The following is a 25,060-nucleotide window of genomic DNA, read 5'->3' on the forward strand; positions in this document are numbered from 1 at the left end:
ATAACAACTTTAACAGCTTTGTTATGTAATTTGCTCAGTTAGACTACAGGCACAGAATCCCTAGTAAAACAGTATTTTGTATATATTTGTAGGTATGAAGTAATCAGGAAAACAACATTTTTCTTGCCGTGATTCACAACGGCATTATGATGAACCAGAATTCATGTTCATTAACACAAAGAAGAGATTCATATCTCTTACCTTTTATTTCTGTCTTCTATCTGCAAGATATAGACCATGTCATCGGTAGCATGAAGCTTGGAACTGCTGTCTCCCCATTTCAGCTTCAGGCTCTGAGGACCTGCTGCAGCACACTCTAACCGAGGAGGTAAGGGTGGTAACGGCCTGGTTTTTGCTTTAATAAAGTGGCTAAATGGTCCAGCTCCGATTTCGTTGACAGCCTGGATCCTGATCCTAAAACGAACAACAAAAAGGTAAATGTTAAATAAAGCGCTTTCGCAAGGTTCTTGGTATAAAAAAGCCTCAAGAAACAAAACAGCCTTCTGGACCTGACTGCTCCGTCCCTAACACAGTGCCTGCTCCCAGCTACCAGTGCTCTGCTTTGGCAAAATGAAAGGCTCTGTAAACAACAAGTATTATCATTCTGTGTATATTTTAAGAGCTGCAGTGAAGATATCAAGAAATGCAGTAAGGCAGAGGGGGGAAGAGTTGGGTAAGCAATCTCAGAACCTGATGGCAGTCCCTTTAACCACACGAACAAGGGACTGCAGCACAGATACAAGTGCAACCTGGAAAACATGAAGTGTGTAACTATGAATAAATAGTGTTGTGGCTGTCTAACAAAGGTCATGGACTAATTGAAGTGAAATCATTAAGTGAAAGCATTGGTGTCGCTGCCATGAAACCCATCTCCATGTGGGTAAATAACTCTGAAGACCAAAGAACAGCATTATTTCAGTGTGTGCAGTGTCTCACAAAGCACACTATTTAAGTACGTGAAACTCTACTGGGAAGAGCTAACCGAGAAGGTTAATGTGGAAATATTAACCATCAGTGAGCGATCTATTAGATCAAATAGAAGTTGGACTCAAGTCAGTCTCACAAGATGCACAAAAGCTCTTGAGCCATTTGAATCACATTAAGGACATTTAGAAGAAGAGAAAAGCAGACCACCTACCTAGTTATAGAAGTTTTAATTTGGAAATGTTCTTAAGACTGAGCCAGTATTCTAAATTCTATTTCTTTCTTAAGATAATGACTCCTGGCTTCCGCTTTGTCACTTTCTCTTATTTGTCTGCACCTTAGTTTAATGATTTGGACCATGAGAATCTGCTTATAGGAAGGAGTGAAGAGTAGTAGTCTTTTACTATAGTAAAATCAGCAATAACTTCATAACAAAAATGTGAAATATGCATTTTGAAAGAGCTTTGAGGACTGTGTAAACAGAAATATTGGTACAGACAAGCCTGAAAGGTTTCAAAAGTTTGTTAAATCAAAGTTAAAATAAGAGAAAACAGGATGGGCAAACTAATTAGTTTTTTTAGACAGTTCAGCCTAGTTTAGATAGCTGGATGGATGCCATTTACTTTGGAAATCCTGTGCACAGCAGCCTAGTATTTTCTCATGGGAAAAGACCCTCTGCCAGAAGTGTTGCTTCTTCTCAAAACTATCAGTCACCAAGAAGCCAGAAGTCCCTGGGGAAGGCAGTAGGGGGAGAAGGGAGAAGAGCAGAACCTGGTATACCCCTACGACTGCCTGCTTCAGAGGAAGCAGAAGATAAATAGAACTATCTTTGGTTGGCGTAACTACTTATTTTGATTGAAGTACATAAAGTGATGTAAGTTCATATAAACAACATATGAAAAATTACTTTGCTTTGAACAGCAAGTTTTCAGCTCTACCATCAGAAAAAGATTAGGTAGAGTTAAAGGGATCGAGAAAAACCCTCCAGAGAACAATATTCCCCATTAAAAAAAACCCAAACCATATTTTCTGCAATTTCAAGAACAAAAAGGGTTAAATGATTAATAAAAATATTGCAAAATAATAGATTAGGCAGCTAAAGTAACTGTACACTGTAAGAATACACTGTGTTTACACAGTCGTGTAAATGTGTGGTTAAACCTTTGCTTATTGACCTAGCCATTAACAAGGGTAAAGTATTGCTTGGCAGGGAGCTCCATTTTCCTTTTAACCTGCCTTTTGGTTTCAGGAAATGCATCCTGAGCACCTTAAAACACTATACAATGGTGGTTTCATCCTCTTCCTCCCAAACGGTGGATGGTATGGAGAAAGATCTAGTGGGAGCCTCCTCTTCAACTGCTGCATACAAGCATTTGACATAAAAAGAACAAAAGGCTTTTCTAGTATCTTAAGAAGTGTAATTAATACAGGTATTGATCTTATTTCATATTATGTTATTGGTTTGCTTCAGATTGAAGAGTCATTACATTAACATTTAATGGTCTTTCAAGTGAAAAAAAAAAGTGAAAACTGCCTGAATTTTACTGGATTCTGGCAAGTTATCCATTAGCATACGCACATAAACAGTAACAGCGACATTACAAAATGCTACTGCTTTTTTGTAGATTGATAACAGCACCACGCTCTCGAGTACATAGCGGTTTTTTTTTGGTTTGTTTTGTATTATCCAAAGTAACAACAAAGCCTCTCCTGTCCTCGAGCATCATAACTTTAACTCATTTCCAAATGGCAGCTGCCACACTTGAAAACAAGCAGCGATTAAAACTTGAATCTCTCTCAAATATCACATCACATTTTTTAAGCAGAAGCTGGTAGGTATGCTTTTTAGATATGTGCATGACCATGCATCTGCATTTACTTGTCTTCCCTTTGCCAGGTATTTGCACAAGGTAAAAATGTGTCTCTTCTTCCTCATTTGTTGTTGCTTTCATCTGCTGCATGGTGTTCTTGCTCCCACCTTCTGACAGACAGAGATATGCACACCCCCCCACACCGCTCCTCGACTTCGGAGCACAGTAAGACTGATGGAAACTCTTAAGCCTTAAAATAGAGACAGGCATCCTTCCAGATGAATGATGATACTGGGAAAGCAAGAATTGATGTATTTGACTCTAACATAGCTGGATGGGGCTACCCTTTTTCTGCTGATTACACCATCATAAGACTCTCTGTGAATTGCCACCATCATCCCCAGGTCCCGAGCTTTGTCAAACACGCACAAGCAACTTTTTGGTTTTCTGGGCACGTGGCAGTGTAACCCAGACTCAGCTCTCACCTCCCTCTGAACCACAGCAGCGTCTCCTCAGTGGATATTAGGCCTTGGAAATGTCCAAGGGAAAGGGAGAAGGAAGAAAGGTAAAAGATCGGGGAGAGAGGAGGACCATCTGGAGGAGGAGGGACAGCCCGTGGTGTTGGGAGAACACCCTGTACTGCAGCATTTTTGCCCCAGCTCAGGTGCTTTCTCATGTCCCTGCCCCAGCCTGTGACACTCTGAGCTCTTCCAGCTGGGTGGCACAGCCATAGCGGGTGAGATAACTTCCACAATTAAGTGGAAACCAATTACTGTTTACAGAAGTGATACTGGGAAAAATAAATTCTTTTTTTTTGTGTAAAAGTAGTATATAGACACGTAGAAATAATTGCAATAAAACCACTTCCTGAACTCCTTTCAACTTTTTTACTAATGGTTTCTAAGTTAAAATACCCCAAACACTGTCTTGGAAAGGTGGTTTTAAAATCTGACAATCACAATTTGAAAGCAAGTTTTTTGAAAATGTAAAGACTATATTTAGGGATAGTACCTAATTCTGCAGACTCCGGACCAATAATATTTGTATTCATTCTCACATTTTCCCACTGCATCTTTTAAACAATTAGAAAAAAATAAATCAGACTAGGCAAATTTAGAAACCATTAGAAGATCTTTAACAGACCATTCTATCTTGTAAGATTCTTGACCCAGGAAAATAAACACACTAAACAGGATGCTATTTTCAGATTGGTCACAAAATCCTTTGTATAGTATTCCAACAAACTGAAAAATCACTTTTTAATTAATCTCGGAGTCTGACATGAGAAGGGTTTGATTCGCTAGTTCCCATAAGTGGAATGCCACCAGTTGCAATACAAGTGCCTGTGGAAACCTGTGGGAGTTAAAATGCCACGGACTTCAAAAGGGAGGAGAAGCAGCATGCTCCACCATCATCAGCAGCCTGAACGTAATGGATAGTAATCAAACACAGCCCCCAGGACAAGCCAGCCCCACAGATCCCCACTCAGACTGCACGCTTCTGGGGCTGGCACAAGACTTAGTTTTACACTCTGAAGCATAAATTTTGTTTTATAACCCACTTAAGCATTGCTAACTTTAGCATCCATGATCTCTTCATCTTGGAAGATCTTTTCCTCGATACAATTTAGAAATTTAAAATGTCTCGAATTTTTATTCCTAAACAAAATTAAGTGTTGCTATTAAAAGTTAATAAGGTTACTATGTATCCTGTATTTCTGTAAACTATGTAATGTCAGAAGAAAATAAGCATTCTTAAAAATTGAAAGTTGTTTTGCAGTGAAGTATCTCAACAGCACAGCACAATTATGTATGGAAAGCATTAAGCGAAGCTTGGGAACAGAGTGTAACAGAAAATTGGAATTTCTATTACTGTTGAATACTTATTTATTGTGGAATATTTATTAAGTCACTTCTAGTTACATCAGTTCACAGAAAACCAGTCCAAGTATTATTACCCTATAATTAGAGCTTCCAGAGCTTCATGGCTATGTCAATAAAATGGAAAGACTGCAGAACTCTCAGACATATTTCTGCAGCTGCTCACCAGCAACGATGTTTACATAGTGCTTTTGCGAGGCATCTGCTTTTTGCAACAGGAGTGCTGGTCTGTGTCTGACATTGGAGAAGTCCTCTTGAAACCAGCCCTACGCTGGCCATTAGCAGCACGGCAGAGGCATGCCCCAGTTCCTCCTGCCTTGAATGTATTTTGGGATGCAAATCCTTCTTGTGGCATGCTGGCTGGATTTGCTACTAAGACACAGAAACCATGAAACTTGTCAGCTTTGAGCCCACCTCCACAAAGAGCCCGGAGTTTGCTCGGTGTATACTTGAGTTGCTCGTATATGGCCGTTCCCACACAGAAGCTGGAAGCAGCAGAGCAATGCCAGACCTAAGCTAACAAATCCAACGGGGTGGACACACATAGACACGCTGTTAGAATCACACCGCTATGCGAAACAACGTTCCTTTCCAATTTTGGACTTGATGGATTCATAATAACCCAGCTTTGCTTTCAATTTCGGGTTCCCACAAAAACATTGACAGTGAGATTCCAATGCAACTAAAACATATAAGCCCACTGCTGATTTACTTCAAATTCTGTTGAAACTTTGGCAAGAGAGTTCAGAGTCTCAGACCCAGTAGTGTTTGGCTTGTTTAGTCTAGGAAAAACAAGGCCTGGAAGAAAACACATTCACTGCTTTTAAACACAGCAGGGAATAAACACTTGAGAGAGAGAGAAGAGCTAGTTGAGTTAAACAAAGTTGACACGAAAAGAAAAACCACTGGTGAACAAATTTAGAGAATGAGATCAGTGGTGTTCTGAAACACTCTTCTGATGAAAACAGGGAGGGCAAAAAACCCACCCCCTTTTAGCACACAGCTTGATAAACGTGTTTCTTACGGATACATTTATCAGGGCACAGACGTTCCCTGATGAAAGACAGGTGTCAAGATAGGCCTGAAGAAGAAATATCAATGAAAGAGTTAACGATCGATAGCAAAAACACTTTGACATGTCTGCTTTTATTAGCAGAAAAATACTTCAAACTATAGATGAGGTGCTTTTGCAACTCAACTGCAGTCACTTGTCTGCCCTGACAGGCATGCAAAATAGGAGCTTTCATATATTATTACTTCTGATTAGTCATCTACTGGTTTGTGCTCTTCACAATAATTTTTTTTTTTGGTAGGAACTTAGTCTTACAACAATATTTAGAACAGTTGCAGTTAATGCTTGTGCTTTAGCCTCTTCATTTGGATCAGAGACAAGCAGACTCCCTGACTGAAAATATGTGATTTAATATGGTGCTTTTTACAAAATAACGAAGTAAGAATGCAAAAAAAAAAAAAAATCCACTATGATCTCAGTGTAACAACCCTTTTCACGGCAGCAGGAGTAAGAGCTTCACGGACAAGACTGCAGCATGATTATAAAGAAGAGAAATGTCCTGCCCATCCTTTCATTCCATATCTCCATTTCCAGGCTTTGAAGACAAGGACATTTCCATAAAGGAAGCTGTAGACAACCAAGAACTAGCTAAACAAGAGACTGAAGAAGGAAGACTTCAGTGAAGAATTTAGATGGTCCGTTCTGGCTGTCTTGACTGTGTTGCTCAAAGGTCTCATTTTGCTTTAGCAAGTTTTGACTCTTGATTGAACGTATGAGGAGAAACCAGGGAGTACAAGACTGCCCAAAGATGACGCAGTTCCACAGCTGGGAGGCCAGTCAATAAACAAACTCTTCAACTTCTTATTAGTTTTATTAGGTTTTTGATTAGTCTTCAATCAGTTGGGTTGCCCTGTCTGGCTTAGAGTAAGATCACATAAGCACCAGTGCTGATGAAAGGCAGAGAGCGAGAAAGGGGGGAGAACATGGAGATGGAGGGAGGTCAGAAGCATGACAACAGCAACCTGAATTGGCTCAAACCCTTGTGCAGCTTTACTCCTGTGCAGTATTTTCACAAATACCTTAAACTAGCTTAGGCCAGCATGTCTGCTAGAGGGCCTTCCTTTCTCTCTATTTGTTTACAAGGTAAAAAATACGGTTAGTTTTCACCAAGACCAGTTTTCCCAGTCTGGAATGGTGCGATAGTGCTTTGCTGGCACAAAAGCGGAGACAACAAAAGAGGGAAGAAGGGGCTTCCTTTGACAGCAATGCTAGCTTAAATTGACCACAAAACTAAGATCTTAAATAAACACAGTAGAAGACAAGAAAAAGCTTATACTTCATTACTGCCTCTGCCAAAAAGGATCACAGTGTTACAAGTTACTGAAGAACTGGAGACAGCGATAATGTAGTCACATTTCCTGGATTTATATGAGTGATCTGGAACGGAGGGGTTCTGAATCACCAAATTCCTATTTCGCCTTCTTTTTTCAGATTGCCAGAGGGATATATATATTTTTTTAATAGCTCTACATCTTTATTTTTTATTACATGGTTTTAAAACCTGGGTATTCTAGGCAAAGATCAGGAACCACTGTACTAGGCACTGCAAACAATACACGTTCCTTGCTTTAAATAACTTCTAGTATACATATTTGTATACTTGCTACAAGAAGTTCTTTTTTGGGTACATGATAAAATCTGAGAAATGAACTTTTCATTTAAACTCTGTAAGACCTGTAGGATTGTGACCTTGAATACAAGGAAAAAAAGAAAAATGTTACAGAAGGTCTGTGCCACGTCTGATTTTACAACTGTGCAACCAGATTTCAGTTATTAGAACAGTACTTAAAATAGAATTTCTTTTGTCACATCTTCAGATGTATTGCTCTTCATTGCCTGCATGGAACCATATTTTTTTTTTAATGAGCAATTGGGGAAAAAACATAAGCCTGAACATCAAAATAATAATAACATTTTGGCAATGTCACTTAGAAATTTAGACTCTGAAGCAATATAAAGAAATTATTTTTTAATTCAGATTATCTTTTAATTAATCTCCATATGCTAGAAACAAAAAATAGCTGTACCTATACAAATGAAAGTTCATTGTGTGCAAATTGCTATCCCCTCACAGGGATCAGTGCAGTTAATAATATAAAGCCCTAGAATAGTACTGCTAAGCATCTGAAAAAACATGAGATGTCACATTGTAATTTTAGTTATTTCCCATTTTTTTAATTTCTTTACCTACCAGTGTAACCTTACCTTAGCAGAGCACCTTAAAAAGAAGGAGAGTTCAGAGATAATGCAAGGAGAGGAGAAAGAGGAAAGAGGAAAAAGGGGGGGAGAAATATTTGAACGTGAATTACCGCAAATTCATTCCATAAAGGAATTACTGCAGATTTCTGTCTCCCTAGGTCGGTTGTTCAGGTTGTTGGTCCTTCCCCCCCCCCCCTCCCCATTCTATATGCCATAAACATTTCCTATGTAAAATTAATCTGCGTGATCTCATTCTGAGTGCTCTGTACCACATCAAAAAAATTGTACTCACCGGTATGAGGTTTCTGGAAGCAAATCATCGATAACATAACTTGTAACATTTCCTACTGGAATGCTGATGTCACCCAGGTCAATGTTGTATGACGTAATCTCAGCTCCGTTATTGCATGGTTCTTCCCAGTTCAGTACAAGGCACACAGAGGGTGAGAGCTGACAGGCATCCACGTGCTCATCCTCCAGTACGGAAAGGGTAGAGACTGCATCAGGCACAGATGCTGGGATTCTGCAGGTTACCAGGTCACTGTAGGGTCCAGCTCCTGCCTGGTTAATAGCCTATGTGTTTAAAAAAAAAATATTTTTACAGGATATATGCTCTCTTTCACATGTCTATCGAGTTCATAATAATGAACTGTGCAGCCCGGAAGAGTTGCATGGATTCTTCAGAGGATATGCACTGCTGGCTTATTCTCTAAAGCATGACTTGTACCCTCTACCTATACTAGAGCAATTAATATCTTCCTTTGTTACTCAGGAGTATCTCTCAGATAAATTGGAGAATATTTCTCTTTTCCCTAATAGTTATTTAACCAAACTTAACAGTAACCTTTTTATCAGCAGCAAACTTTGTTTAGTAAGGGAAAATGTCACAGTCATGCTGTCAGTGACAGCTGACATCACATCGTTCAGCAAACTGGCTACCTGAAATTGCTGAGCCGCCCTGTATAAAATCCTCAGCGTACTGCAGAGTCCACAACAGATGCTTTATGCAAGCAGAGTACCCCTAGACATAAGGGGCATTTGGCTTGCTGAGAGCTACGCTGGTTCCTAACTCAGAGAATGGATAGCTAGTTTCATGCTAAAAAGTTTTTTATATAAGAATATAGGAACTCAGCATGGCATTAAGTCTATGACTCAGATTTCCCCAGAAGTCACAAATCACTAGCAAACCACCACCAAAGCACATAGCTCAATGTTTTCCACAAGAGAGGAGCAACCAATTATCAAGCTTCTCATCTTGACTCATAGATCCAGGATCCCAGTGGAAACCAAGTTTCAAAATCTGGCCCGCTTCTGCTCATTAATTACAGAGGCTGTTGTCTTTGCAAGCTCAGCGTTGCACAATTGTACAGACCTGGTTTTTCATCAGTTGATGCTCAGTCAGTGGCTAATGCTGTATATGTTGCACTTGAATGGCCTAGAAAATGACTAATATTACCTCCTCAGGATTATTATAAGCTCCTGTGCACACAATCACAGAACCATGAAAGCTGGAAAGGACCTTGGGACACATCTAGTCCAACCTGCTACTCCACGCAGGGTCACAGCTGAATACAGACCAGGTTACTCAGGCTTTTGTCCAGTCGGGTCTTGAAAAATTCCAAGGATGGAGATTGCACAGCCCTTCTGGACTACTGTTACAATCCTTAATTGCCTGCACAATGATAACTTTTTTCTTTATATTTCATCGGAACATCTCTATTTCAACCGCTGCCTGGAGCAAAACCGAACACGGTATTCCAGGTTCTCATGAATGGCACGTAACGAGCAATACCACCTTCCCTTGATCTGCTAGCTGGGTTCCTCCTGATACAACCCGCGTGCTGCTAGCCCCCAAGGTGCGTGGAGAGCTTATGATAGCATATTATGGTACAGGCTGAGCTACAGGAGGTCCAGACCTTCAAAAGCAGCTTTTGACATTGCCTAGCATCGTCCACCATCCACATTTCCTTTGTATTCGGAAAAGTGAGCCCGGTGTCTCCCATCAGATCACAATTAATTAGAAAACCTGGGTTTATAATGTTGCCAGTAGGACTACGATGGCAAGGAAAGGACACGTCAAACAATTGTTTGATTTCTTATCTATGCTTAACTGTAGTGAATAACTTATTTCTACTATGCATAATACAAACACAAAGCCATGTTTCTGTTTTTCCAGGAGGCGTTTTGTTCAATTGAAGAAAGAGGTAATAAAGTTAGATTTGTCAGCCTTTAAAAAGCCCTTCAAAACAAATCCTGCTCCAGGGACATCTTCTATTTAGTGAAGCGCTCCTAGAGCTGTTAAGAGCAAGCCTTGTTTTGTGGTCTGCCAATGATATTATTTGTCTTGCCTCTATACCAGTGTTTGGCAATCTGTATCTTGCTCCAAGCAATTTATTCTTAGTGGTGCTTTTAACTGCTTTATTGGACAATCCTATCATCATAACTGATGGGAATTTCATTCTTCTTTGCTTCCTAGATACTTCCCCCCTCCCCCCAAATGACACAGTATTTCCCTTTGCAGAAGCCACATTGTTTTCAGGAATATTCATTACAGGAAAAAAGTTGAGCAACAGTAAAGACAAATTGTCTGCCCTGCAGTTATATATGCCTGATTCCTCAATTCCCTCTTTTTATTGAGTTACTGTAGGTTGAGATTGCAATACTGTGTGTTTATTAGAAGGCAGAGTAAATGTGGTTTGGGCAATCTTTATTTTTAAAAAGTAAAAGAAAGATTTTTATGTTAAAGCTGCTAACAGAAAAGAAAACCAGCTATTATTATTTCCTTTTTATTTAAAAAAAAGACTAAAATTTCTGAAACTATTTAACTTTCCTTCTTTGTCTGCTATACATACTTTATTCTTTTTTTTTTTAATTGTTTCAATGTTCCAGTGTATCATATAACAAATTCTTCTCCATATAATAGACAGATCAGATCTAGAGGATGAAGGCTCTAGAAAGTAATGCATGGGTCACTGATGGACTTCAGTAAAATGTCTTAGTGCTTTTGTGCTTTTCACTTAACTTCTGCCTATGAATTAAATTATATTGGCTGTGTTAAAAACTGGGTAGATTTGTGCAACATTTTTGTGGCAGGTAATTTAAAATGAACGCCCACTCGAAATCAAAGATGCTTTTCAGCTGGCTGTTTCCATTTTTAACATTGAAATCTCCTTGAGCTCCCCACCGCTCACCGCAGAAGTGGTCTCACAGTCTCCTCCCTGCCCAGTGGATGCTGAACGCTTCCCCTCCTGCGCAAACATGAGGCACTTTCTGGCTCACACTTCCACGCCACTCACACACGCTCTTTCAATTCCCCTTCCCCAACAGTGCCGGTGCAAGGCATACGGCCAGCTATGACCAAGTCAGAAAATACAGTTGAGTGTACTCAGAGGCGTGGGGCCCTAGCTCCTTGGCTGTTGCCCAGCTGCTCAAAAGCTACTTTTTTTTTTTTAAAAAAAAAAAAAAAAAAAAGAAAAAATTCGAAGACCTGTTTAAAAAAACTTAAGAAGGAAACGCTCGACAGAAGCATGTTGTCCTTGATCAAAGAAATGACCCTGGGTGGTCCACGCGTTGCCAGCTGGGTGAGTACGTGAACTTTTGGTTGGATTACTGGTGGTATTCTGTCTTCACATATAAATAAACCTTGTGGAAGAGTATCTTGGGCAAAAACATTTTTACTTCACTCCCACTTATTTTACTTTCCATTTATTTTTCAGTAGACATAAAGGAGAAATTCTAAGTGTTGTATTTTTATTTTCATATATATATGTAAGAAATATTTTAACTGTTACTTTTTACTGAAAATAATAGGAGAGAAAGAGATCAAAGAAAAAGAAGTCATATAGAGACTCTATATGAAATCCAATCTTACAAATCTAAGAGACAAAATGGTAAAGATGAGGACTCACTTTCTGGCAGTTACCACCTCTTATATACATAGGAATCTACTCGGTTGGCTTTATTTGATAAATGAAGCAGATGTTGGAGTTTATTATTTAAGCTAGGGGAATCTTCAACATCCAGTTGGGAGGTAGATGTTATTTACATCTCATTACCAAGAAAAAAATTTTTTTTTTTTGAAGTTGTCTAAAACATTATAATTTTGTTTTAATATCAGAGGGCAAGGTGGCTGTTAAAAGGATTATTCACTGAAAATAAACCACACGAGAGCAATTTTCGAGCGCTGAAAGTTATACCAACTCCCTTGTTTATCACTTTGAATTATGCAGAATCTAAACTGTTCAGTTATATAGCAACAGTCTGAATTATTTAAAATAAACATACATTCCTTCTGACTTACAGAGCACATAACTTGGATAGTGGCTAATGATAAAAATAAAAACACAGTGGAAGGAAACTCTGTTTACATCTTAGATTGCAATGCATGCAAAACCTCGTAACTTCCATACCTGTAGCCTACAGCAGTAATGTGCTGCCGCTGACAATTCACTTATTTCAAAACAGGTATCTGTGCCGTTATATGCAAGTTGTAGAGACTCCTCATCTTCTCCCCACTCTAATCTGTATTCAGAGATGTCAGCACCAGAACATTCAGGACTCTGCAACACAAATATTTATGTGGTTCAATTCAGAAATGAGCACTTCAGATCTCCATGTTTTGCTGGGTAAGGAATAAAGTACACGGAAAAAATACCCAACACCTTATTTTTAAATTAATACACCATTAATATAACATTACTGCTGCAAATGGAAACGCGCTGAATTAATGTTCCCTAATAGGTTACTGAAACAGGCCAATTCTGCACAAAAATTACCTGGTAGAAATTCAGAGAAATGAGAAAGTGTACACAGCTACTCTGCTTTTCATCAGGACACTCAGGAATAAATTGTCTCTCCACTGGCTTGTCAGACACACAACCGTGGAGAACACAAAAAAGCATCAATCTAGCCTAGCCTAGTTGAGTGATCAAAACACCGCTCTGGAAGAGCTAGCCTTCCAGCCTGAAGTAGTTACTCGTGTTACTGAGAAAAGAAAAACCTCAACAAGCGAGGGGCTTGTCTGAGGTTTTCAGTGAAAGTCACCCATCACGCTAACGGTCCCAGTATGGGACATGGGAGTGTGGACCTGTGTACGTTACTGTCCACAAAAAGATCCCGTAGATCCATGTGTCCTCAGCAATCCCTTTATCATCCTGAAGTCCAGGGGAACACAGAATAAATACCTGAATTTGCTGGAGATGAGTTAGTGCAGGCATAATGGCATGGTTCCCAAAACAAAGTATTTTTACCAGAACTACCTAGAGCTGTACTGTGTGGACTGGAGCGGCTCGGGGAATCGCTGCTCTACGTGCAGAAGTGTGGTCTAGGATACGGCAAAGACTGCAATTACAGCATGCAAGGTCTAATTTCCAGTAAAAGGATCCAGAGCATCGCTGCACGCCACGATGACCACCCTGCACATGCACAAGGGCTTCTCTAGCTCTGCCTCTGAGCATCCAGCTAGTTCAGTAGGAGCATTCAGAACTGCTAAGCCAGTGTTTTAAAACAATGTGTAAAAAAGGCATAGTAGGCACCGTGGTGTACTCTCTAGCCAGACAAAAAACTCTACAGTCCTTTGCTGTTTTTTTTTCATATTCGTATCAGCCAAGAAATGACAGACTCTTTAAGAAAGCATAACCATTGCAAACCACATTACTCCTTCCACAGCTTCATTTTTAGCTAGCGTAAACAAATATATCCAGCATATAAATACAGAGCCTACTAGAAACACTGCTGCATTCGCTCATGGTTGGGGAGAGCAAATGTCTGTCCATACGCTCATTTAAAAGGTAACATTTAAAAGCTTCAGTGCGACTTCTAGCTTAGCATCACAAAATGTTGCAAGAAATATTAACAAACACCTCCAAGCTGCACCAAACGCACCTGTTTCATTATAAAATTAAACTCAGATTACTTCTGTATCTAGATATATTGTTAGCACAGTCAATTTATTTGAGCATCTCATGAACGTTAATAACTTCTTTCTCAACAAGGGCATCCTTTTGTGGAGGGACCTGACAGATGCAGGGCTGGAACGGCTGCTAGGTTTTCAAAGAAAGTCTGTGGCAGAATTACAGCCCCATCGCTGCATATCACAACTTTATTTAGGACAACATCCTCTCCTTTCTGCCTCAGTTACGTAACAATTTTAATGACACCAATCAACCCTTCAGCATTTCAGCTAAGACTTATTTTAGGAGTTCAATGTCTAAGACCCTGGAGAATGGAGAAGGAACACACAGAAAAGTAAATATTTGGGGAAGAGACAAACAACTTTTGAGGAAAAAAACCTATATCATAAGCGTTTGTGCAGAGTTAATTTCGTATCACAGACTCCAGCTTCAGCCAAAATCAAATATTTGCCTTCACAATTCCACCCCAGGACACTCTGACACGCTAAAAGCCTGCAGAGAGCACTGGTACCCGACCAGCGCTCTATCATCTGACGCCAGCGTAGGAAGCCTCGTGTCTGAATCCTGGTCTGGATGACTCATGTCAACTTTATGCAATTCTTTAAAGAGAAAAGTAGAGAAGATGGTTTTCTACAATAGAAGAGTTTTTGCATATGGTTTTCTTGCACAAAAAAGAAGTTCCAAACCAGTGAATAGCTCTCAAGCTAGCTTTCAAGTTTTGCGGTGACCAAAACCACAAAAAGTTTGGATAAGCAAGATGGAAATTAAACACCGGACTTACCTCCCAGCTTACAAGTACACGTGTGTCAGACAGAAAGGAGAGGGAAGGTGCGCTGCACTGGCCAGGCGGTCCTGCTGCCGTGGTGACTTCCGTAGCTTCCGAATACGGCCCGTACTAGAGGGGAACAAGGTATCTGTACATTAATATATAGACATACACCCGTCTCGCATTCCTCAAAGGCTTTTCAAGAACAGCACACAGAAACTTTTTCAACGCAATAAACTTTCTCAAAGATAGACGGGGCTTCCGACACTCGGCACCGAATATCAGAGTTCAGTATGAGACCACGTAAATTATTGCAAAGTTAAAACGTGAGGTAAGCTCAGGTACGAGCAGACAGCACGTACACCCTCCTGCGCGGTGGTGAGTGCCCGGGCAAGCATAAGCCACCTCCAATTTACCCAAGAGTGAGAACGTGCACTCAGCAACAGAGCAACTGAGGAACAGTTTGTATCCCTCCACCTTACCTTAAAGTAATGTGTTCGCATGTCTGTGCCGTAGCCTGGCATACCTGGCTTCTCGTGGATGTAAGGAGGAGCACAGCAACAGTATAGCACATACTGGAGTCCAAATCCAGCTTCTTTTATATAAAATGTCTGCCATGTGTTAATTATAAAAGGATAGCATGTGATGGAGCCCAGGCTGGGTGTCTAACAGCAGTGTTCAACATGCAGCGGCACGCCGCGCACACGCCGTGCATGGCTTAGCTCCACAGGCAGCTCAGCCAGCTGCTCAGGCAACTTTTGAGCCCTTGGCAGGAGAATAATTTAAATGCATATTAGCAAAAGAAAAGACAAACTTCAAGAGTCTGGAAAACTGGCTTCAGCCAACAGTGCGAGAGATAACGGTGGAAATAGCCTTTCTGAGGCCACTTGAGTGGGATAATAAAGTTTTTCAGTACATTCCCAGGCTAATTAGAAATCATTCTCCAGAACAAAGGAACTTCGCTGGAAGCAATTAGAGGAAAAGCACTGATATTTACTTATTTTGGAATGCAATACTAGCAAGTATGAGAAAAATGAGCCACTACAAAGGCTGAACAACACTGAAATTATGAACCCCAGAAAACCTCTCAACAGACATGTCAGTATCTGTGCTATCGAGAAAGGCTAACACTGATCGCTGTGTTTGAATTACAAAGAATGCACACTTCAAAAAAATCTCATTTATTGAATTCTGCTGTTTTCTTTACCTAATGGGAGGAAGAAAGGTGTTGCATCTGGTAAAGAACACCCGCCCTCCCGCCCCCATTTTGCATCTGGTAAAAAAAAACTCCAACCAAACCAAAACCAGCCCCCTCATTTAACAGAGGGTGTGACTAGAAATGCTTTGCAACTTTAAACACTGTTCTGCCAAAACAAGAAAAAAAGGAGGAAAAAAAGAAGAAAAAAAGACAAAAAGTAAGAGGAAAAAAAAGTCAAGGTATCACATATCCAAAGCTACAAGGTAGGCAATTGTTTTCATTCCAGCAAGCAAAACCAATCTCTCCATGTGTATTTAATTCATTTTTCACAAAAATAAAATAGTGGATTTTTTCAGACAAAACAGTTTTACAGTCTTGCATATTTTTCCAATACCTAAACTACGTTTTAACAGAACTTCTCCCTGTAAGTGAATAACTTTAAATGCTTATGTTATCATCAAGATTTCCTGGGAACAAACACACCAGTATGCATGTACTGTGGCTGGGACTGCCTTTATAAAAAACCGTTGGAAAGATGCTCTCACAACGGCAAGCAGAACCAACCCAAACCTCACTGAATCACTACGATCTTTCAACAGATCTCCGGGGACATCAGATAGAATTTATGATGATTTTGGAAAGGCACATCTTCCAAGGAAAACATATAACAAAAAAAATCACCAAATCTATAAAGCATGTATGTTTTTCAAATTAAAACGAAAAAAATCATTAAGAATGCAAGCTTTCCTTAAAATATATCAATACCTGAGTGAAATTTCAGTAATTGTTTTTACACAGTTAAGATTTAAAACAAAAAGAAGGAATGCAGTGGAAGGGGAATAAACAGATTCCTCCCTGTAAGCAGATATGACTTTCAGCAGGGATTTTGCACATTTTGGTCCAGCTGATTTTGCCCAGTCAAATCATATTAGTACCTGAAACCTCCTTTTAAGAGAGTTCCAGATTCAAAACTCCAGCTTTTCCTCAGAAGTTCCTTTAAGCATTTCTGACTTCATTTTCTTTTGCCTATCTCGCCTTCACCTTTCTGATCACCAGCACTAACACAAGCACTTTCCAGAACTGCCCATCTCAGGCATAGTACCACCTCCAGCAAGAAGAAGCCAAAGCACGCCCCGGCACGCTGCACGTACCCCGCCATCGTTCAAAGCTCTCACTCGGAACCGATACGTTGCTCCAGGAAGAAGGTTGCTGACGGTGCACTCCAGATCAGGCCCATGATACACTTCAGAAACAACTTCTTCGGGTTCTGTCATTTCTACACTGTACTCTGAGACGGGACAGCCACTTTCTGATGGAGGGACATCTAGAAAGAAATCATATAATTCATTAATAACATAAGGACATATGCCAGGAAGATTAATTTTTTACTTGGCATACCACAGAAATACACACACACACAATCAGCAATGATTTTCCTCTTCGATAGATGCCTTACCTGCAATATTTCATCCATGTACATGATTGACATTTTTAAAGCAAATGAATAAAATTACTCTTAGCCCTAAACACTCACCAGGTCAGATCGTCACATGCAAGAGCAGCAGCTCCCCCAAGGCAATGACCTGTCACCCTGGGAAGCTGTGTTTGATGCCAGGAGGTGCCCAGCTACTTTTTAAGCAGAACACAGTAGCTACCATTCTCTTCTGAGGATGAAAAAAAGCTACTCTGCTTCTTTCCCCCAATATCAAAGGTGCTGGTGTGTGCAAAAAAATTGCTCAGTGAGGCAGGAGAAAAGGTATTGAAAGCTGCACGAAGAATGGGACTAGCGCTGAATACACCCTTTCTGGGACAGGGAGGAATCAGGAGGCACATGGTGGCTGTCTGACCCAATCTTGGTTGCTGGCTATGGTTGGACACAGGCTGAGGTGGGTCATGTACACTCCAAAACTACTACTTACTCATAGGGTTTCTGGCAAAGTCTCATTAACACCCAATAAAAGTATGAACAACTGCCATCCTCACACTTTATTAGCCACACTGCTAACATTTATGAGATTCTAAATTTCTGTACCATGATCTAAACACTGCGCTTCGCTTGGAATAACAGCTTTTTGGTTGTTGTCTGTGCCTGTCTCTGTTTTGTTGTGGGCACCTTTTCCCCATGAAAACAACATATTTGATAATATTTGCATGTTATATTACAAGCCAGTACCACAGAATCAACCTGCCTGGGGTTCTGAAAAGCAGTGCTCCACCGTAAGGGGTACAGTCTTCCAGGAAACAACATGGTATCTTGGATGCACAGGTGAATTTTTATACTGGTGTTGAGATACATTTGTCAGTTAGAAATGGTACTGCTCTAGAATTTAGCTTAATGAATGACGCCACAAAGAATCTCGGACGCTGCAAGATTATCATAGTAAAGAAAAAAGTCTGTTGGATACTGGCGTGTACGTAGTATTCTGAAAAATGTGCGGTTTTTGACAGTTTAGTGTCATGTGCACGATCCAAGCCCTTGGCAAAATTACAGGTGGCCAATGGACTGTGTGTGTTACACTGTGGATCAGGGTTTAAATGCCACCCTCAATATGTTCTAAGTCAAATCCTCAATATGTTCTAACTCAAATTTCTGAGAGAAGTCCTATATTAGAAGTAGCAAAACGCTTCTGCTAAGTCAATATTGCAAAGGAATTAAAAAGATCTTGAATATAGTGTTTTTGCAATAAAAGGATCAATATTCTAATCTAGTTGATACTTTGTAGTCCTGACATAGAGACAGGTCCTAACTAAAGCAAAAATGGGAGCACAGTATCAGGCCTAAAGGACAGCTGGAGGACAGCTGAGTTCAGAAACCCAGCACAGAGCCACAGCAGTCGACGAGAAGTTGCACTTCTGACTTGCACAGACTTCACTTCCCAGTGAACAGAAGACACTGCAACTTTCCACAAGGTCTAGCAACAGAAATAAAAGCTAAGGCAAGTTCAGCAACTAGCCATCAAGATCAAAGCTATTCAACGGTGAGATGTTCCAACGGCTTACCCCATTGTAGTTGTACTTCTTTGTGCTTCGGCTTCCCCAAAACTCTCGGTGGTCGGCAGTGACCTGGTGCAACACTTAGCGTACGGACAGGTAAACTTTCAGAACACTGGAAGAGAACAGGAGCTGAAGTTAGCTCTCCGGTACGATTACCTTCTACAAAGTGAGGCATGGTTAGAAAGCGGCACAAGAAATGGTTTTCTACAACAACCACATAATAGAAATTTATATAAACAATAAAGGATAGGGGATGCTATCAAGCATGTTACTTACAAATGCAATTAATACAGTTCTGTCACTAGTCAAAAGTGTAGCACAGGAAACTTTGATGGTTAATATTGTGGGGTTCTTTATTTTAACTTTCCTTGTTTTTAAAATAATATCAAGACCTAAAGCACTCAATCATTAAAAAAAAAAAAAAGCAGGAGGAATAGAAGTGTAGGTACTGAAATTATTTTAGATCAAAGAAGGGAGTGACAGGAATCAGTGTCTGGAAAATGGAACCCAAAAATTTGAAGAAGAATTCAGCCACATGAAAGGTAATTAACTGTTACAACAAACTACTCCTACTGCATCTTCACTCACCACCTTGGGTCAGCACAGGCTCATGTACATGAGAGTCTCTGGTCTTTCTCAAGCAAGTGGCCAGATCAGATAAACACCATGGTCTTTTCTAGTGTAAGTATAAACACCTACAAATTGTTTTTGAGGAAACCGAATCTCACTACATTGCAATCTGCCTGAAAATAAAACCTATCAGGTACACATAGAACTACCAAAATTCAGCAACTTGCAACATAAGATTAACTGCAATCAGTGTAGCTTTACTGAGCTACAGGAAAAATATTCACCTTCTTTTTAAAGCAGAAATCTTTTACCAAAAATAGCAGATAAATCTCTGAAAAATGTAAACCCAATAGTCCTTATCGTTAAAGAATTCTTACCTGACTGTGTCCGCCAGTGCTGATACAGCATGCCCGGAGTTTATACAAAGTGCCTGGTTTCAAGTGAGTACAGGTATATTCTGTAGCCGATCCACTATATGCCACTTCCCATTGATTTGCTAAAAAGTGAGATATATCCAAGTTTAGAAAAGTATAATGCAAGAAGTTTACTAGTATCTAGGAGGAAAGAAAATCCTTAATGTGGTCTTCCACAAATTATATATTTCAGGAAAGCCATTAGTGTTAATATTACTATGAATATTATTCCCGTTTAAAGACATACATATACATAGATACATATACAAATATATAGATACACACACATACTTACAAATATAAATATTTCTAAAACATACTAAAAATATCAAATGAAACAGTAGGTTCAGCCCTATAACCTAAAATTCCACCAGTCTTAGAGAAAAAGAGCATACTTTAAACCATACACAACAAAAACTCCCCAAAACCCAACCCAAACTCTCCTCCTCAGGGAGGAACCCTGCAAGTTTTAAGGCTGGAAGTACGTAACTCCGTTTCAATCCTATCTGCAGCATGAGTGCATTAATGATAATAACAATAATAGCCCAAAGAGTCAGTACTTCCTTATAGTAGCCATAATGGATTGAAATGGAAAAAGCTTTTTTCCAGTTTACCTTCCGGACTTCCTTGAGAAATCTCTAATAGATACTTTAGGATTTCCGAACCACCATTATCCTGTGGAGGATCTGAAAAAATAAGGCAAGCTGTTAGTAAATCAAAATTAGGAGTGAAATGTAACAAAAAGATTACAGAACTTGTTTCTGATTCTGCTCCTTCTCCTCCACAAACTCCCCCACACTAACTACACCAAGGAATTTACAGCAGAAGTGGGTAGCAGATGTTAGTTTTCAGCATGAGTCAGAATAAGGCGGCTGGATAACAATGCTACAAACAAAGTGTATGGAAAAAGCATTGAAAGAGATGCAGCACGGAGGCTTGCCCCATCGATAAAGGAAGCAGCCGGAATGACGCTGCAATGGGACATGAAATGGAAGGTGAAACGCCTGAAGAGTGCAAGTGCAAGTTAGTCAATAAAAACAAACAACATTTTTGATTCTGAAAACGTAAGAGCCTCCACACATCTTTTAAAATACTAAAAAAATTAAGGACTGAGAAGCAGCATGAAAAATCTAAGTTCTAATACAGGTTTACATGATTTTATGTGAATTTATTATGACCCAAAAAAGCTATGACAAACTGAACTGGCTTACCCCACTTCACACTAAAGCCATGAGACGTTATTGGCCCCTTAATAATGGGTCTGGTTGGAGGTCCTGGCCTGTCTGGGCTTGTTGTACAGACCAACACTTCGCTGGGAGAACTCTTTCCTTCCACATTAGAAGCAAACAGCTGAAACAAAACCACAAGAAGTTTACCATTGTTCACTGTAACTGCTTTTCTGACAGTTCTGCATGAGACTTCTTTTAGTAATTGCACAAATATCATTAAACTGGAAATTATGTCACATCCCAACAAAGTGTGTGGGATTCTAATAACAGATATTAGATTGTCACGTTGTTTCTTTACAAACCACATTGATTTTTCCCTTCCCTCCACTAGCAATAGATCACGACATGTTTAAGATAAGAGCACTGCTATTTTTCCCTTTAAAAAAAGTCACGTGGCGACTTGCAGTTATTTACTCATAAAAAATGAAAACTATGACAATAACTATGCTATTTTTGTATTGGAGGTATTTCAAACTGCTCTTTAAAACAAATGAATTCAGAGTATCAGTAATCACACAATTAAAAGCTTAAGTAACATGACATGCAAACAAGAAACGCGTAATCTACAGCCACTGAAACGAGCAGGATGCACACAAAGAAAACGTTCTCAGCCAAATCCTTCGTCTCTACTCAAGAACACCTTCTGCTGACTTCAGGGAGGAGGCTGCTAGGCTAAGAGAAGACATGAGGACCTGGCCAGGAGACTGAGCAGATCAGGATCATACAAGAAGCCCCAAATGGTCCAATGTTTTGGGGCTGCTGAGAGCTGTATTAGCTCATGCTAGTCGCTGGGACAGGGATCTGCTGCCAAGGAAGTGAGTAATAAAATATGTATTATAATTGCTAATTGTTAATATAAGCTAGCAGGAACTTTTCCACTAGGGAAGTTCTGTTATTCTGAGGAGCAGTCACTTCTATCCTCTCTCCTAACACAGGCGTCTGAGAAAAACAATTTGCAATTTTTAAGGCCAAAAAAGTAACTGAGGTTCTCCAGCCCATATCCTTGATTTAAACAAATCACTAACGCCTCTATCAACTCCTGCGTCATCTCTTGATTCTTCTCTGATTATTCTCCATTTTAAATATCTTGTCATGAACACCAGATACATGAACTAGACAAATAGCCCAGTAATAGCTCTAGGTAATCAGTGTGAGCTACAAATGTAATGCAACATTTATACATTTCCCCTGTGTATACGGCTAAAGATTGCACTAGCCCGGCAGGAACTGCAAATTCGTCCTAAATTGATTGTTCAAGCAGGATCTTCAACACTTTCAGAGCCACAGCTTCCCCAACCCAGAGCCCCCCATCCTCTTAGTAGGAATAAAAATCAAACTGTGTTTGTTTCCAGGTCACTGATAAAATTATAAAATAGTATACACAGCACTGCTTTTTGTAGAACCTCACGAGAAACGGCCACTGGTGATTCCCTTCTATGACGACATGTCAAACACTTCAGAGAATGAAACGTCTGCACCTTGTTGGGCTGTGTTTGGTATCATTTGCCCTTCTGGGCCAAACCCTCACTCAGTACCGAAGAAATGCCTTTACAACGGTGTATTACACTACCATTGTCACTGTAATTAACCAACCTTTATTTCATCAAAAATGTTAGCAGGATGTCTCCTCTGTAAGCACGCATTGTCTGGCATGAATTAAATTTCCCCCTTAATTCTTTACTATTAAGGGGGTTCCCCAAAGACCGTATTTTGCCCAGGTTCAAAGACAAACCTAGAACTTGCCAGATAGCCCCCATCATGAGTTTTAAAACACTGCTGTGATCCTAGGGTGTCTGCGTTTGGTTTTGTTTTATAGTTTTGGGGATCCTTCCCCAAGTTCCGTAGCTAATTAATGCTGGTCCGCATGCAACGAGGGAATGTCCCAGTGCTGAGTCAGATCAGAGTTGTGCTTGTAGCCAGTGACACAAGGCTATAAGCTTGCTCTGATATCAACCCAGTTTTGTAAAATTCATCTTTAATTTGAAAGCAGGGCTGCAGAGAAGCACTAACTGTCCTTTTCCCTCAGACAGCCACTGCAGCTTTTACAATGTTAAACTAAAAAGCATCATCTCCGAGCGACACCGCAACAACTTTCCAATTCTTTGGGCAGTTCTTCATGCAACTTCACAAGGTCTTCTGTCCCACAAAGGAATATATGCAAAGCTGTTTTTAAGGATTTAAATGAGTCTTTGGGTAAAGTGGGGTTTTTTTGTTGCTCCTGAATGTACTAAGCCAAATGTTTTTGAATCTATACAAACCTATGCCATCCTTCTCTCCCCGTGCTGTTTACAAATGACACAAAGCCGCTTCCAGACACCATTTCTGATTGGCAACATGGGAGCACGGTGGACGTTGGCTTTACAGGCAGCTCCTCGCCATCTCCGGAGGGACGGCAGTGCTCCGGACGGCGCGGCCGAACGCCATCTTGTGGAGCTGCGCTCGGATCCCGGCTTCGCGGCCGCGGGGACGGACAGCCCGGCCGCAGCCCGTCTGGTGAAAACCACACCGTTCCTCCTCAATGGCAGCAGCCGGCGCTTGTGTTGTGCTTGATGGCTTCAGTAGCAGTGAGGCAGATGACTGAATTTTGTGTTTGCAAAATGACTTCAGAGCATTTCTCTTGGGGAGGGGGGGGCGGCTGTATTTAGGAGCACCCACAGAGCAGGAGATACCAACACTTGCTAAAAAAACAGCTCCCAAACCAGCCACATGTACGTATGAGATGAAAAAGCTTCAATTTCTGCATGTCAGGGGAAGGAAGCTGTGCTTGCTGGGCTCCTTACAGCGCTTTCTCCATTGCGTAGAAGTGAGATTGGTTTTGTGACCACGGATCAGGTTGTTGGGTTGCAGCCGACTACAACCACCTCACGCCCTGAGCCGCACTTTTACATCACCATACCTGACAGTACACCGTACCGAGAACTACGCTTGTTTAAAAAAGGCTGAGCAATGAGCATCTCCTGTGATAAAAGTAAAAATACAACTAACAGTTTAATCTATTAGGTCACAGTATAAAGTAAATTTGTATTTGATGACTCAGTTTTGGAGGTAGTACTAAAGGGTCCCTACAGTACCTGGAAAAAACCCAACACAGAAAATACTATGCAATGACAAGAGGAAAGATTTTACCCTGAATTTATACTGCGTGCTTCTTCTGAGATTCTTCACAGTACAGGCTTGCTCCTCTCCAGTGTACTTTGGGTGAAACACGCTATCCTAGGAAAAAAAAAACCCAAAAAATTCCCATAACTGAGGAGTCTGAGGAAGTGCTCTCTGTATTATAGTCTGTAGCTAGAACACATTATAGCAAAGGGGCTTTATAGTCAAGTGCTTTTTTTTATTATTATTATTATTACTTTTAAGCTGCAAGGCCACAATAATTTTCCTTCTAGAAGGATGGTGCAACTGACCTGAATAATGTAATTTTGCTGTAAAATAAGCACAAAACCAATTGTGACAGTTTAACACGTTACTGAAGCAGAAGTAACAGATGACAGAACACAAGCACACCACACCGCAGTGAGAAGGACACCGCAGACTGAACTGGTTAAGGACAAGCTGCCCTACACCTTACAGACTCCTGTGAAGCTCTGTAAAGTAATCATGGATGACAGTACAGATTTTTAGCTAAGAATTCATAATTCTGCTGTGGAGCAGAACAAAACACAGTGCTTCGTCCTGCCAAGTACCCAGTACTCCTAAAAGACCCTCCAAAGTAGCAATCCACAATCTTCTCAGTGATCTTGAATTAATAAACGAAAACTCAATCTAAGTCATGCAGTATAATGGTACTTACATTATCTTCTTCCTGAATTTCCAGGGTGTAGGAAATCACTTCCTCTGGTGTACATCCTTCTACTTTATTCCACTGCAATGCGATCCACGTAACACCAGCTCGAACAAGTCTTGGTGCAGAAGGGGTCTGAGGAATATTGCCTGCAGTGTAGCATACCACCTCCTGGCTGTACCCACTGCACAGAGACAGAGAAGGAGATAGAGGAATATTAAAGACAGATAAAACTGAAAAAAAAAACCTCAGTGTATTTAGAGAAATATTTCGCATTTTCAAAAAATCTAGACAGTGTTAAAATTGCC

The 25,060-nt window shown here is 40.3% G+C and overlaps 1 protein-coding gene across 1 annotated transcript in view; it reads right to left on the minus strand.

Annotated features, from left to right (window-relative positions):
• The window catches only part of FNDC3B (fibronectin type III domain containing 3B), a 171,561-nt gene that overhangs the window by 28,633 nt on the left and 117,868 nt on the right, over nt 1–25,060 (minus strand). The window contains exons 12-22 of the mRNA XM_075157388.1: nt 24,762–24,936; nt 24,095–24,181; nt 20,951–21,089; nt 20,354–20,425; nt 19,704–19,822; nt 18,763–18,868; nt 16,914–17,086; nt 14,580–14,693; nt 12,296–12,445; nt 8,179–8,459; nt 202–414 (exon numbers count right to left, since the gene is read on the minus strand). Of these exons, the coding sequence (XP_075013489.1) occupies nt 202–414; nt 8,179–8,459; nt 12,296–12,445; nt 14,580–14,693; nt 16,914–17,086; nt 18,763–18,868; nt 19,704–19,822; nt 20,354–20,425; nt 20,951–21,089; nt 24,095–24,181; nt 24,762–24,936 (1,629 nt within the window). The remainder of the gene's footprint in view (nt 1–201; nt 415–8,178; nt 8,460–12,295; nt 12,446–14,579; nt 14,694–16,913; nt 17,087–18,762; nt 18,869–19,703; nt 19,823–20,353; nt 20,426–20,950; nt 21,090–24,094; nt 24,182–24,761; nt 24,937–25,060) is intronic.

The sequence above is a fragment of the Calonectris borealis genome, chromosome 9 (genome assembly GCF_964195595.1).
Source record: "Calonectris borealis chromosome 9, bCalBor7.hap1.2, whole genome shotgun sequence".
NCBI classification, from domain to species: domain Eukaryota; kingdom Metazoa; phylum Chordata; class Aves; order Procellariiformes; family Procellariidae; genus Calonectris; species Calonectris borealis.